At 39.5% G+C, this 14,680-nt stretch overlaps 2 protein-coding genes across 3 annotated transcripts; one reads left to right on the forward strand and one right to left on the reverse strand.

The window, feature by feature from the left end:
- Positions 1 to 658: 658 nt before the first annotated feature.
- aagab (alpha and gamma adaptin binding protein) lies at positions 659 to 3,612 on the forward strand. 2 transcript variants are annotated; one of them, XM_010797384.1, is made up of 10 exons: positions 659 to 825; positions 1,119 to 1,309; positions 1,397 to 1,493; positions 1,606 to 1,695; positions 1,811 to 1,894; positions 1,982 to 2,061; positions 2,233 to 2,332; positions 2,486 to 2,590; positions 2,724 to 2,773; positions 3,053 to 3,612. In XM_010797384.1, exons 1-10 carry the CDS (start codon positions 732 to 734, stop codon positions 3,143 to 3,145), a joined length of 984 nt encoding a protein of 327 aa, XP_010795686.1. In that variant the 5' UTR covers positions 659 to 731; the 3' UTR covers positions 3,146 to 3,612. The 2 variants fall into 2 exon arrangements, with proteins under 2 accessions (XP_010795686.1, XP_010795687.1); XM_010797385.1 differs by having other exon boundaries at positions 2,236 to 2,332.
- Positions 3,613 to 4,085: 473 nt separating this feature from the next.
- On the reverse strand, positions 4,086 to 14,426 carry smad3b (SMAD family member 3b). Its single transcript, XM_010797386.1, has 9 exons — positions 13,922 to 14,426; positions 11,071 to 11,264; positions 10,829 to 10,963; positions 10,534 to 10,608; positions 10,386 to 10,436; positions 8,764 to 8,976; positions 8,510 to 8,647; positions 8,269 to 8,413; positions 4,086 to 5,852 (listed from the first exon to the last, which is right to left on the reverse strand). The coding sequence occupies exons 1-9, from the start codon at positions 14,122 to 14,124 to the stop codon at positions 5,729 to 5,731; spliced, it is 1,278 nt and encodes a 425-aa protein (XP_010795688.1). The 5' UTR covers positions 14,125 to 14,426; the 3' UTR covers positions 4,086 to 5,728.
- Between the last annotated feature and the right edge of the window lie 254 nt (positions 14,427 to 14,680).

The raw sequence follows: 14,680 nt of genomic DNA on the forward strand, positions 1-14,680 counted from the left end.
ACATGAAGATAAGCAATGTCATTATGGCCGTTCTTTAGTATAATTTAACCTATATTCATAATTTATTGGTGGGGCTGGGAAGGTGCTTTGCCTGAGAGGCAAATTCAGGGCGTTAAAAGCTGTGTCATTCAGCACATTATTTTCTTCTTTATTCAAAATATTAATTATTTTATATATTAATATTGTACATATATTATATGTACATTATTAAAATCTTATATCAAACATTATATACACACAAAACATTGACTTCAGGGGTACATAGGTAGATATACAGTCTAAAACATATTTTTGGTTTTGTTTGCCTTCTTATTTTTAATATGTTTAATAGTGGTGCAATATTGTTGTAATTTTAAGTAGAAAATGTAAGATGTGCAACATTTGGTTCATAGTCAGTCCATTTCTCCTTGAATGTGACATTTTCCCGAAAATAAAATGAGTTGAATAAGAGTGTCAAAAGTGTCAAAAGTACTGCGATGTGAACGCGGCCAGTACAAGAAGTCCCAATGTTGCTCTTAACACAAAATCAATATTTAGTATCCTCATCAGGACTTAAAATTACCTAATGGAAAAACATTTAATTGTATCAAAAGCTGTGGTAAAAAAGAAAAAGATAACTTGTTTTTTCTTTGCGCCGGAAGTGACCGTTACTGCGGCTCAGTAAGAGTTGAAAGGTTACCAACGTCAGGCAAAGCTAGCAGCTGAAGAAGCTTGTCCTAAATAGTGCAAAAATGTCAGATTCAGAAGAAGAAACGGAGATTACTATTCCATGTGTGCTCATCACAAGCTGTGACAGCAGCTTTAAAGAAGTGGAGCTGATAAAACGTAAGTTTAGCTCATCTCAATGTGCAGGATTTAGCAAACTGGCTAACGTTAAACAAAGCTAACATACTCTTAGCATAATACATGACATTCGGAACAGTCAGTATGTTGCTAATGCAGGTTAATAACCACATGTCTGAGGTTGTCAAGCTAGTTAGGGATTTATTTGTTGTTGTGGTGATACATAAATAGGAGCTGAAGGAGGTTGCATTCATCTTTCTTAGCGTCTAGACCAAATGAAACCAGGTTGATCTAATCTAATGTCTCTATTTGTGTCTCATTTATTACATCCTCAGAGATCATTACTCCGGATACTTTGCCAGAGCCGATCAAGCAAGAAGAATCAGTAGCCTGGTATCCATGGATCATCAACAACAAATATTATACAGCGGATGTCAGGCTATGTGTTGTGCCAAGCCCCTTTCAAATGTCATCGGAGATTGCACAGTCCATGCAGGCTTTCATCGCTTATTTCGACAGTACAGTGGTACGTGAGTAATACTTTAATCATCATCTCAACAGTATATCCTGTGATACATGTGTAATGATTATTATGTGTGCATGGTGTTTATAGAAGGATGGTCTAGAAAAACTACATACTTGGATATCAGTGGTGGAAGATCTTACTCCAGAGGTGCTCATCCTGGTGTGTGACAGAGTCTGTGAAACAGGTTAGTACTCCAACTTTTTACGACCATTTTATGATGTCTTTAGCCTGCAGAAAGCAATCGAATACAATTTAGCAGTCCACTACATGCTTTTGAAATGTCATTTATATTCAAGGGGTCACCAGACATGAAGCGCAGCAGTGGTGTTTGGCTCATGCCTTTGAGCTGGTGGAGCTCAATCCTCAGGAGTTGCCAGATGAGGACGGTGAGTTTTAAAGAAAGCAGGAATTCCAATGAAATTGCATACACTTGTATAACCTTTCTTCACATGTTGAATAATTGTATTGTACTCATACACATGGTCTTTGCTGTCTGATCAGATGACTTTCCAGAATCCACTGGAGTAAAGAGAATTGTTCAGGCTCTCAATGCCAATGTGTGGTCCAGTGTGGAGATGAAGGATGGTGAGATGACAACAACATTACAATATCCTATTCCATGTTCCCCAGACTATTTAATATAACTGGTATCGGGTCACCTCTATTGGATAGGGCACAACCAGGGCTTTGGTCTGATGAGTAGTTTGGTGGCTGCCAGACACAACAACCCACGCAGCTGTCAAGAACCACAGGTCAGTTGTTGTTTCACTATTCAATTCAATTGATCTTAATTTCACCTATATTTGTTATTATCTTTCAATGTATTCTTACTAATTGTTGTGTTTCATCAATCCATTTTCACTTAAATGTAATGTTTACGCCGTGTTTGATAAGGCATGCTAACCCTAGCTCGTTTTCTATAGCAGTCTTCCAGCTTGCCAGTAGAGGGCTCAGTTGTTAGTGAAGAACCCAACCAGACAGAAAGTACTTCCAACACAGAAACGCAGGTGGAAACAGTAGTTGGTAAGTTAACTCTTCATACAATCTTTTTTCCCATACATTTAAACTCCTGCTGGCACATGTTTCTCTGCTATGTTCACCCAAAACATCAGGATCTGACTGATTAAAAGTTGTATTAAATGTTAAGTTAATATTCTCTTTTGGTGATCCTCTCAGATTCAATGACTGATTTGGACATCCAGGAACTTGCCAATCTAACAGCTGGAGATGTAGATATGGATAACTTTGAACGTCTCTTTTCCAAATTAAAAGAGATGAAAGGTAATTGGGGAACGAAAAGGGCATGTACAACTTTTCTCAGCCAAAAAACCTGCAGGATGTTTGTACCCTGCTTCTATGTCTACAGCTGACGCCGTTCATGCTGTTTTTGTTTTCTCTCATTTCGAACTTGCAGACAAAGCTTCCTCATTACCCCATGAGCAGAGGAAGGTGCATGCAGAGAAGGTAAGTCACTGTATTAATATAACAAGACACAAAGACTAGCACCTGTTCATGTTCTTAATCTGTGTATCCTGGATGTATAAAGTATTTATCATCTCCCGTGATATTGTGAATCACAAACAAATAGTGTCTTCACAACTTCCCATCCTTGTCAGATTAGATGAAATATGAAACGTTTCAGTAGCTATGTTTTAGTTAGATCTCTTGTTTGACTTAATAAATTGTGGAACTCAACATGTTTATGTAAACTTTATTACTATTTACACTAAATCTTGTTTCCAGGTAGCAAAAGCGTTTTGGACGGCCATCGGTGGTGATGATGATGATGATGATGATGATGACATAGACGGGTTATCATCGGGAGAGGAAAGCTAAAAGCAGCATCCTGTGTCTCTTTTCTCCTGGTCCCCCTCCTTTCATGGGGCTCCAACAAGATCCGGCACCCTTTGACTTGCTTCTTGTACCAGGAAGGTGGATATGCTTACAGACTATACAGAAGGCATTGTCATGTTTAGAAACGTGTGATTCTTAAAAAGAAATGATTGCAATACTGGTGTGTAATGAAAAGCAGTTGAATATTTTGATAAGGGAAAGAAGTTATCCAAGCCCTGGGTCCATCGCTATACTATGCTATAAGGTCAGAATGGGCATCAGCACATGTTGGTGTCAGTGGGAAAATTATTTAAAAAATAATGATGTGGTCTTTGATTTGATGTGTATGTTCCTTGGGTACTGTTGTCACATATATTTGCAAGTGACATAATGTGCCTTATCCCTAGAGTTGTAAGACATTTAATGCACATTCTGTTGAATCAACATAAACATTTGATTTTAATTTTGTTCTCCTTTGTGGCTGTGGCACATTTATTGTAAGCAGAAGACTGTTTCACTTGGGTACACACTAGGGCTGCTCGATTATGGCAAAAATCATAATCTCGATTATTTGAGTCAATAATTGTAATTGCAATTATTAAATGCGATAAAAAAAAAAAAAAGTGAAGAGTATGTTTTTAACAGTTGATTACCCTAAACTTTAAGTATAATTTAACTGAAAAACCAAAATAATTATAAAAAAATAATCGTTTTATTTCGATTACGTTGTTTTCGTAATCGTTGCAAGCCATAATCCTAATCGCGATTAAAATACGATTAATTGAGCAGCCCTAGTACACACAGCTCACCTCATCCTTAGACTCATTCACAGATCAGAAAAAAACCTCTTTCAGCACCGAAACTGGACAATAATCAATCACTGTGCTGTATTGGACATTGTAGATAGTAAGTAAGAGTGTTGAGCATTGACTTGACATCTTTTTACTCAATTGCAATTTATTAAATTATTTTCACAGTTAACAAAACAATGGTCATTTGAGAACAAATAGCATACATGAAAAAACATGTACATAAGACTTGGAACAAAAACCACCAACTAAGAATATCAAGGAACAAAAGTACTGATACAGATCTACCAACTACCCAATGCACTGTAGTTTACAGTATTTGCGTTTACCACCGTGTAACAATCTATAATAGATGACATGGTGACTCAGTCTTGTGTACCGTAAGTAAGTGCAGGGTAAACATGGTGGCTTCAGAGACAATGACCAAGGAAATCGAGCATATTACACATGCCTAATATTGTAGCAATGTACATGTAATATGAGTATTCACTGGACAAGCAAATTACCACGAGAACTTAAGCTGTACACTGATCAACACAGTCAATTGGAAGTGCATTATTTACCAACAATGAGCATCGTGTACTACTGGCTAACAGTTGGTAATATGTGAAGAAATCTGCAATAATGTTTTTACTCTACATGCCATCTATGGATAAACCACAGCCATGTTGCTGCTGGTGAGCACCCCTCACACTGAGGTCACACAATCTACATTCAACCAGTTCACTATGATCACTCAAACTGTAAGTCATAGTCTATGTCCACAATATGAATATCAGTAATAGCTGGTAAAGTAATCCTACGTGTCACAGTTAAGATCCAGTTGACCCAGGTTTGAAAAAGCCTGCATTCAAGCAGGCCAGGGTTTGGGTCATTAAAGCAAAGTGTTTATGTGAATCTACTCATGCCAGAGGTCAATCAGGTCCACTGTTTCAAGCACTGCACAACTACAAGAAATCACAAGCTATAAATATTTATGTACAATTATATCGAGGCAATACAAAATATATATTTCCATGCAGGACAGTATGCAAAAATAACTTATAAAATGTCTCTTTCATTGAGCAAAATAGTTTTCATACAAGGGTTCTTTTCAAGAAACAATCGTGCTAATGTCTATATTTTGTTTAAAATAGAGAAAATTCCAATTACATGAGCAATCAAATAATTGTCACTTCATTACCTACAGATAAATCAATATGGGCAAAGTACCTTGTACTTAAGATATTAATTAAATATAATCACTACTCAGAATGACATTTTCCATGTTAATTTATGGTTCGATGATAAATAAGCCTCCTAATTCAGTGATTACAAAGAGTGGTACTGGGACACTGAAACACCAGTGAGGATAGCATAATTTAGCTAATTCATAGAATCAAATGTTTTGAAACATGTTAAAAAGGTGACCAAACTGTACCATAACTTTGGATCAAACATTTCAATCTCCTTTATAATAAAAATTAGAGCACAGCATAGACGTGATGTCTGAATGAATAATGATTAAGTCTTTTGAAACCTATTGCAAATACCCTGTGGTTGAACACATGAAAACAAGACAGTGCACAAGTCCTAAAATAACCATCAAATGGAGACACTACACGGTACGGAGGAAAGTGCTATCGATGCGAGGTGAAATGTTAGAGACAGCGATGGAGGAGAGTGATGAATGGTGTCTCTTTCCATATTATCTCGGAGAGACGCTGGGGTTTCCCTATGTGGTTTGTGATTAAGTGTGGTATTGGGAAGGAGGGTTTCTGGGAAGCATGGGCTGCTCCTAGGACACACTGGAGCAGTGGATGCTGGGAGATCCCATCTGTGTGAGGACCTTGTCCAGCCACTGCAGCGGGCCGTTGAGATGCAGCTCTATCCAGCAGGGGGTGCTGGTCACTGTCTGACGCCTGTAGGGAAGGAGAGGGCAGCACAGTGTGTTGGTACTAAGAGCTTGACATTATTAATGAAACTCCCTTATAGCCAATGCATAGATACAACACTCAATATGTCTTGCCTTGGATGGCTCTGACACTCAAGCCAACTCTACAGGCTATTTCTGAAGTCATTGAAGTTTCTATCAGAGATGCTTTCCTCCAAGGTGTTGCCAGAAATATATATATAACATGCAGCACTCATGCTTCAGTGGGAATCCCCCTTGCAATGGGTGTCTGAAATGTGTTCAGCTCCCACTCCATGTCCCCCTCACCAATGCATGCCTGCCGCATTCTTGCTTCGTTACTCAACCCTCTCTTGCCGACTCACAGCAGCCCCTCCCCCATCTCCCTCCTCTTCCTTTTCAAGTCTGCTACCTTCCCTGCACAACACCCCTTGATTTTTTTCTAAACCCCCAAAACTGATGTAAATTGTCCTGACCCTAAACGTAAAGGCCCTGGTTGCGTTCCAATAGTCCATTTAGCTTAGGAACCTTCCTAACCGAGTGAAATGACCCGGAAGTACGTCAGTGGCAGCCATGATAAGTGCCGTTCAAATTCTCTAGATGATAGGAAAGGAGGTTTCAAACTTCCTTTATAACCTCCTTTAGCTTAGGAACCACTGGACCTCCCTTTACGAAGGGAGAGGAGAAAATGCTGCCCCACAATGCCTTGCGGGCGGCTGCAGCATTTGCCGTCACACAACAGTCGGCGGTTCACGGAAACAACCGATTATGACCGAGAATAATATCATGAAAGTTACGGTGCTTATTAAGCATTTTAAAACGTATGTGGTAACTTGCCAAAGTGCTTTGTTTTGAACGTTCATCAGTATTATAATCAAAAAGAGAAATATGAACGTTAGTTTTTACTGAAATGATCAAACAAAGTCAACATTTCACAGTCTTTACTGAGCTGTGTGGAGTGTGTTCAACTTTTAAAAGATGTTTGAATGGTGATATACACAGTGATAGGTGTTAAGGACTAACGTTTATAATAAATATATTTGTATTGATTTTAAGATATTTTCATACAATCATACGTATTGGGATCATTTGTATTAATGTGGACCGGAGGGAGAGGGTGACGAGCATAAGTTTCACTTTCCTTTGTACTTCAATTCCAACTTTGGTCATGAAGAATATGTTTCTCTGTTGTCCACGTTCATAAAGCATAAAGCAACAGCATCAGAGCACGGTGCAGAGTCTCTCGTTCTTATTATACATCCATGTTGTAGTCCGCTCTATAGAAAACTGTAGTTTCCATAGTTTCCCCACAGCAGCAGACGCACATTTATGACGTCCGCTGGCGCATCATAAACACGTTGGATAGTGAAAGTGCATTCGGATTCTCTAAAGTACTCTTCTAAGTCCTTTTGAAATCTCCTATCCACTATCCCTTAACCCCGTGACGTTTCACACAGAGGTCAAGGGATAGACAATAGGGTTAGACGTTAGGAGCTGATTTTTGGACTATTGAACCGCAACCCAGGTCCCCTTTTATTCTGAAACTCGGGGCACACAGCTTAATGACACTTTTATGTCGTATACGTAGGTTGTGCAACACACTCATGAAAGCAAGAAGAACACATAAACCAAATGTTTACTGATAACTTATAACAGGCTGGGACAAAGACAACATGTGGACTGTGTGTTGAGGCAGGAGCTTTATTCCACCCTTTAAAGCTGAAATAGGAACCGCTAATGAAACACTTAACTAGGGATAGGGTTTTTACACTACTAACAAAAACAAAATAGAAGGTTAAGTGTAGAGGCGAGAAGAGAAAGGGACATAGCGTGTCTATTCTTGGCTGTTAACTGCTTTATGTGCAGTTGTGTCTGACATGTTCGAACCCTGAAGAGGAGGGCAGGTTCGCAGAGGGCCCGCTTAAGACCCCCTTAAATTCCCTGTCTCCCCCCACTCCCTCGGGATTACTCATTACTTTGGGTTTATCCAAGTACCAAGTTCACAAAGAGAGAGGAAAGGAAAAAAGCTATGTTGATGTGGAAGGTTAGAGTCAGTTGTTGGGTCAGTTAAATTGTACTTTTGCCCACTGCTTTAAGTCTAGCGCACTATATTACAAAAAAAAAAGAAATTCTGAATTGACAAAAGTTGCTGCCCTTTTCTTATACTGAAATTACTTTTATAAACATTTGAATCATTCTAATATGGCAAGCAGCACATTATATATTTGTCTTAGCAACTTACTCGCACTACATTTGAACTGGTTGACTTCTCCAACGCCTTCTGCTCTATTTTCTAAGCCTTATATAGTTGCATTAAAAACACATATTGGTCAATAACATGTATATTTAAGAAACAACTGTAATGTATTCATATTATTGTAATTGTTATATAATTCTCTTAATTTGTTTGAAATGTATTTATTTACCTGTACTCAGCTCCCCAACCCTTTACAAAACTCATGCGGATGGTGCACATCCTGGTGAGTTGGTAGACGGCCTCGAAGCCCTGGTTAACTGACTGAGCGAGCAGAGCAGCAAACTCCTGGTTGTTGAAGATCTTCAGGTTGCAGCCTGCAAAGAAAACCATTTATTTTAAGGCTTTGATAGAACTTGTTGCTTTGCTTTGGTCATTGCCTATGGAGTTTGTGATTACCCTCTCATGCTAACCTGGGGGTATTTTGCAGACGGTGGCAGGATGCCAGCCATAGCGCTGGTTGCAGTTGGGACTCTGGACAAAGATGGAGCTGTCACTGAGACACTCTGCAAACACCTCTCCACCAATGTAGTACAACCGCACGCCCCGTCCTGGAAGAGGAAGAGAGAAGATATTGGCTCAGCGCACACCTACCTCACGTCAAGTGCAAATATAGAAAGAAAATTAGATCGGAGCTCATGTGGTTGCTTTGAAATAAGAAGAGTACCTATGTGTCTGCGTGTGAGCTCTACGGCTGAGTTGCGGTTGACGTTGGACAGCAGACCCAGGCAGAAGCGTTCAGAGTTGGACGGGTCTGTGAAGCCGTCCACTGTGAGGGAGGGCTGGGACGCGTGGAAGGTCTCTCCTACACGTTGGTTCAGCTCATAGTAGGAGATAGAGCACCAGAAGGCAGACTCGCAGTACGTCACAGGTTGTAAGTCTGTGTGAACAGAGCGAGATTGGAGACATTACATTAGCTGAGATACAAGCTCCAGTCTATGAGAAAACATTTAGAAATTCATGAGAACAGTTACTGCTTTGTGGTCAAACAACCATTTGATTATGAAGATGCACACAACTGATAACGTTCCCCTTTGATTTATCTTCAAAAGCTCTTTCCCACGACCCTCATGGCCCCAGCCAGGAATGGCCAAGACATGACGTACATGTTTATTTTTTAACGATGACCTTCTGGTGGCTTTCCATATAGATAGAATAACCTGGCAACCGGATATTATTATTGCATTACCTTGAGCTGTCTGCTGCTGGCCTCTTCACAGACAAGGACAGACCATGGACAAAAGCTGCATTCATACCACGATTACTCTGTTACTGCCCTGAGGCCATGCCTCCCAGACGCTGTACACTGCTCCTGTGCGTTGCTCATCTGTCTCCCTCACACACGCTAACCCCTACAAGAATATTATAAATATTTTGTGGACTACTATAGTAGTCATCGTGTCCAGTTAGGTAGGAAGGACTATTGTTGTAGGACGATTCAGATTCAAAAGGTCTGAAGTATGGGTTTTATATATATGATCTTTCAGTCACAACTACATACTGCTTGCGTGCAAATAAAGATGAACCTCCAAGTAGGGCTGGGCAATATATCACTCATATATTGATTTTGTGATACTGTACTGGATACAGCTTTGAATATCTAAATACTGTAATATGGCACACATTTTATGCTGGTATTAAAGTCTGCATTACAGTACATTAAAAAAAGAATGTCATTTTCTAATGTATTATGTGTCCTCAAGTCATTATATCCACATTACTGATGATCATTTATCAAAAATCCCAATATGCAAATATAAAATAACCGATAGTCCACCCTACAAAATTGCTGCAACATCAATATTGAGGTATTTGGTCATTTTGAGATATGACATATTTGTCCATATGGCCAGCCCTACTTCCATGAAGCCCTTTATGTCCTGCTATCTTTCCAGTAGCACAACAGTTTATCTAGGCAACTCTTACGCAGATGTTTCTATTGACATTTCAAGTTGTTGCACCAGCGTTTAACTGAAGGTAATGACAGTCACAGTTGAGAGTTCAGTGGTTAAGCTAATGGTTTAGCCTTGTGTAACGAATACACAATTATTCATGCATAACCAATGACAACTGTACAAATCGAAATTCAAACCTGTTTGATACTAAAAATGGTGATAAGCAAACAAAAGCAAGAGCAAAATGTGTAACATAGTAATGACTGACAAATGCCAGTTTGTTGAAAAAGGCCACGGTATACATAATAGTATACCTTGCATAATGTCAGTTCTACTAACCAGATAATGAATGATATGCTCTCTAAGTCAAGCGGACCCCCGTGGTTTTGCTTACCAAGATTGGTGGTTGTGGGTGACACAGGATTGGGCGACAGGCTGGGTGAACCTGAAATAGAGTGGCAATAGAGGTTTGGTTCATGATCCTGATAAGGCATAATGAGAACAGGACAAGCTTGTGTTGTGTGTATGTTCATGTGACTCACCTGTGTCCATGCTGTGGTTGAGCTGGTGATCATTTGTCTCACCATCCTCACTCAGATACCCTGGTGGGGGGGTTTCTAGCAAACACACAAGCAAACACAGACACATGTGAAGAACTGAGCATTTCAAATGTTTGACACGTTTTCAAATGCTAAAACAAGTTTTTGTGAAGTAATACATCCTTTACTGCATTGTTAGTGTGTAGAAATGTCAGGCACAATCTTGTAAAAAATCAAAAAAATCAATCCTGAGAGACTTTTAAGTTCTGTGTTGAAATAATGAGGCTGTCCTCCTCACCAGGAATATAGTTACTCTGGGGCTCAATGCCAGCAGGAAAGTTGGTGTTCTCCGGGATGGATGGGCTGTAGTCATCCAACGAAAGGAACTCTTCAGGGATATCTGTGTGTCGTGGTACTAAGACAGGAGGCAAAACTGGAGACACACAGACACTTTCTTTAAGCACAAGTTCTCTATCAACATAGCCAAAGCATTATTTTAAATACAGTAATTAGTGAAGTGTAGCAATTAACTGCACTCACTTGGTGTCTCCACCCTCTGGTAATGGTAAGGGTTGACGCAGACCTCATCCTTCTTGGTGTGGAAGGCATATTCACAGTGGTCCACAGCCCTCAGCTCATGGTGGGACTGCAGGTCTGGCCAGCGCCACAGGCGACAGTAGATCACATGAGGAAGACCCTTTCTGTGGGACACCTGGAGACGCCCATCCAAAGACCTGAAAGAGACCACCAAAAAGACTGTAGTGGGACATGCTGATTGAATTGAATCAATCAATGTGATGCATTGCTCTAGACTCTGCTCAGTTATTGTCAATATCTTTTTTAAATTATAAGATTTTACAGATTTACTAGTAAATAGATATATTAACATAGGGCAGAACATTAAAACATTTGACTTATCTCACACAAGTTAATTTTTTTTCTGATATTCCAACAAATCCACCAGCCCTTTTCCACACAACAGCACCATGGAGGGAACTATCTGCCGTCCGAACCATCCGACAATAACCCGATATTCCAAATAACAATTTCTGACACGTACAAAAAGGCTATTACAAATCGACAGAATTAGTTTAATACTGATTAAATGGAACATGTTTTTCATTTAAATAAAACATGGTCAAAGTGGATCTTTAATTATAATGTGATACTGTCAAACTTTATTTAAAAAATGGTAGTGCCTGTAAAGAGAGCTGTTTGACAATGCTGACAAAGCTATATGCCACTGAGACCCTTAATATGCCATGAAACTCGAATGACCAAAAAAGGAAAGGGAGGAGTGTAACAGATCCCGGACCTCTCCCCTCACATACAGCTCAGTGTGGTGATGGCTTTCTTCCAGATGAACTCAACAACAGTTCAGCTCATTGTTGAGCTTTCAGAGGAGAAACATTTGATTTTCATTCTTTACCATGGCTTGGCCTCCTGTGAAGTATGTCAGAGAGGACTTGGGGTTCAAAATGAACTGCTTAATGCTAGCTTTGTGCTAGTTTCAAGGTGACCAACAAGGCAACTTACAGTAGGAAATCCAAATATCATAATCAAAAAAACTTAAATCAACGTTACTTTGTTATCATTATGTCTCTTATTATGTCTCTTATAACATGCATGGCAATTACATTTAAATTGAAAATGTTGGTGCGATTTATTTGGCATGATGAAAAGCAGGAAGAAGAAGAATGAATGGCTAATGTCCCTGTCAAAACTGTGATTTAGTACTGATCTAAATAGGCCTCAGAATTATGCATCGCTTATTTACGACTTGAATTGACGTGTTTTGTGACATTGCGGACATTACTGACTTACAGAAGCATTCCATCAAGAGCACAGACTACAATGAGCAGCCGTGACTCATCTCAATGACAAGAGACACCTGCAATAACAAATTACAATTCCCTTTTTGTTAATCTACAAGGCAAATTGGTAAAGAACTTTTCAAATGTTCAAGCACGGAGAAATGGATGTTGTCTACTGTTCATGAGATATCACATCCACGAGGATGACACCAGGGGATCGAAAAACATAATGCATTCAGCCATAGATATCACAGACGTTAAGGCATAAAAGAGATTAACAAAAGAATACAACAAGCTCCCCAAGCTAAATGGGACAGGTACTAACAGTACCAGGGAGATTAAGGCAGTTTGGACCCGTCTCAGAACAGTCTCAGGACCCGTCGAGGTTGAACCACAATCCAAACAGTGGCCCACGCTATTGCTTTGTAGAGTTATTGAGAAATATAAATTGTTTCAACACAAGCAATAGTTCACAATGAAGAATTGATTATGTATTTACAGTCTACTCTACGACGTTGTTATGTCTCTTATCCAAGTTATCATTGAGTTTGGTAACACATTTTATTTTTATTTTACATTTTCACATCTGGATAGGACAACTGATTTAGAAGATTTAAGGCTAACACTAAACTGAAGATTTAAGTCAGTGTAACTAAACTGCAAACTATTTGATTGCCATCTGTCAACCAATTCAGTCCACTGAGAATAAAACCTGTATGCACTTTCCTGCACAACTCCCAAAACATCTACCTCATATTGCTCATATCTGAATTTCTGAGTTTAGAAGGCCCATATGGAGAATCCCAAACTGAGCCCTTATTCCAACTCTCCCAGAATACACACTGTCTCAGTCTAAACATCCTTTTAAATGTTTAGATGACCTCTGTTCAGCCAAACCAGCCCTTCTGCTCCTGATCATCACACTTGAGGACACACTTGTTTATGTGGCACTATATTTACCACAGCTACCATATCAGCAGGTGAAACTTAAGACTTTTTTACCCCATATGTTCATCACATTCCTACAGTTGCTTGATTTGTTAAAGCTGGTCTACTGGTCATACTAGTTGTGCAAACAAACGATATAATATGACACAACGTGCGACATACGTGCAGAGGGGCATCAGTCTTAGCAACGTTAAGTGATACTTTATAAAACTAACTCTACTGCAATAGACGTAACACAGTTATAATATATCGGTATGTCAGACTAATACAATTCCAATTGGTAATTACCTGTTAACACAACAACCTGAAAAACTAGCAGGTTGCATGTATCAGCTAATGTTAGCTCACATATATGATTGTTTATAGCCTGAGCTAACTAACAATGCACGCAAACCCCACTGAATATAATCACATATGTTCTCTTTATCAGCTAAGTTGTTGATTAATTTGTCAAGTTTAACGTTAACAATGTAACACATTATACTGCTGCACAAAAAAACGGTATAATGCTTCTAATATTAGCTTAAGCTAACTAGCAAGCTACTAAGCTACCGTTAGCTGTCATCAGCATTAGCTTGCTTAGCTTAGCCAACTGTGAGGCAGCTAGTTAGCTGTGTTTGTGTCCTTACCTGGGTATGGTTATGCATTTCGTGTTGACATTCTGTGTTGTGATGGCTTTTTCCAACTCGTCTAATTGCCCTGTCTTTTTTAACTTCTTCACAAGACTTTTGACAGCCTTTTCGCACCATTTCTCCTCTTGCCCGTTCTGCTCTCCCTTCTTCCAGCCAAGAAGCCTCTTCACGATTGGAGGTGTGAACGGCAATATAGACATTTTAAATTGCAACCTACACAATTAGTTTCAGTTCTCTGGTTCAGTTGCCAAAATTGTTAACAGTACAGTTATCCGTTTATATAACAACAACTAAGATAGCTAGTTAGCTTAGCTAGCTAAACTCCCAGACAGACGCGTCTCTGCCGGGGACTCATCAGCATCAGCAGCAGCAGCAGCGGCAGCAGCGGCAGCGGCGTGCGTCGCTGGCTCAGTCCGATTAAGTGGTCCTTCTGTCGGGGGGAGCAGCTCCTGAGCCCGGCTGTCTCTCTGCCCCTCCTCCTGCTCCTCCGTCAGCTGCTCTGTCCTCCACCTGCACCCACCAAATGTGGCAAGACTATTTTTCAACACATTACACCACAACTAAATTGAACATTCATTTCAATCCATTCATTCAATATTTATTATGTGCAGCAATATAAATGCATCATCACTTTTTCGACTTATAAAGTCAGGATTTCTAAATTCAGTAAAAATAACTAAGCTACATGCAGTGATAACACAGTTATCTGTGATCAACTATATAGTTACAAAACTGGGTAGTGATGATTTGCTTTTA

Source organism: Notothenia coriiceps, unplaced genomic scaffold (genome assembly GCF_000735185.1).
Source record: "Notothenia coriiceps isolate Sejong01 unplaced genomic scaffold, NC01 NC01_scaffold00037879, whole genome shotgun sequence".
Lineage (NCBI taxonomy): Eukaryota > Metazoa > Chordata > Actinopteri > Perciformes > Nototheniidae > Notothenia > Notothenia coriiceps.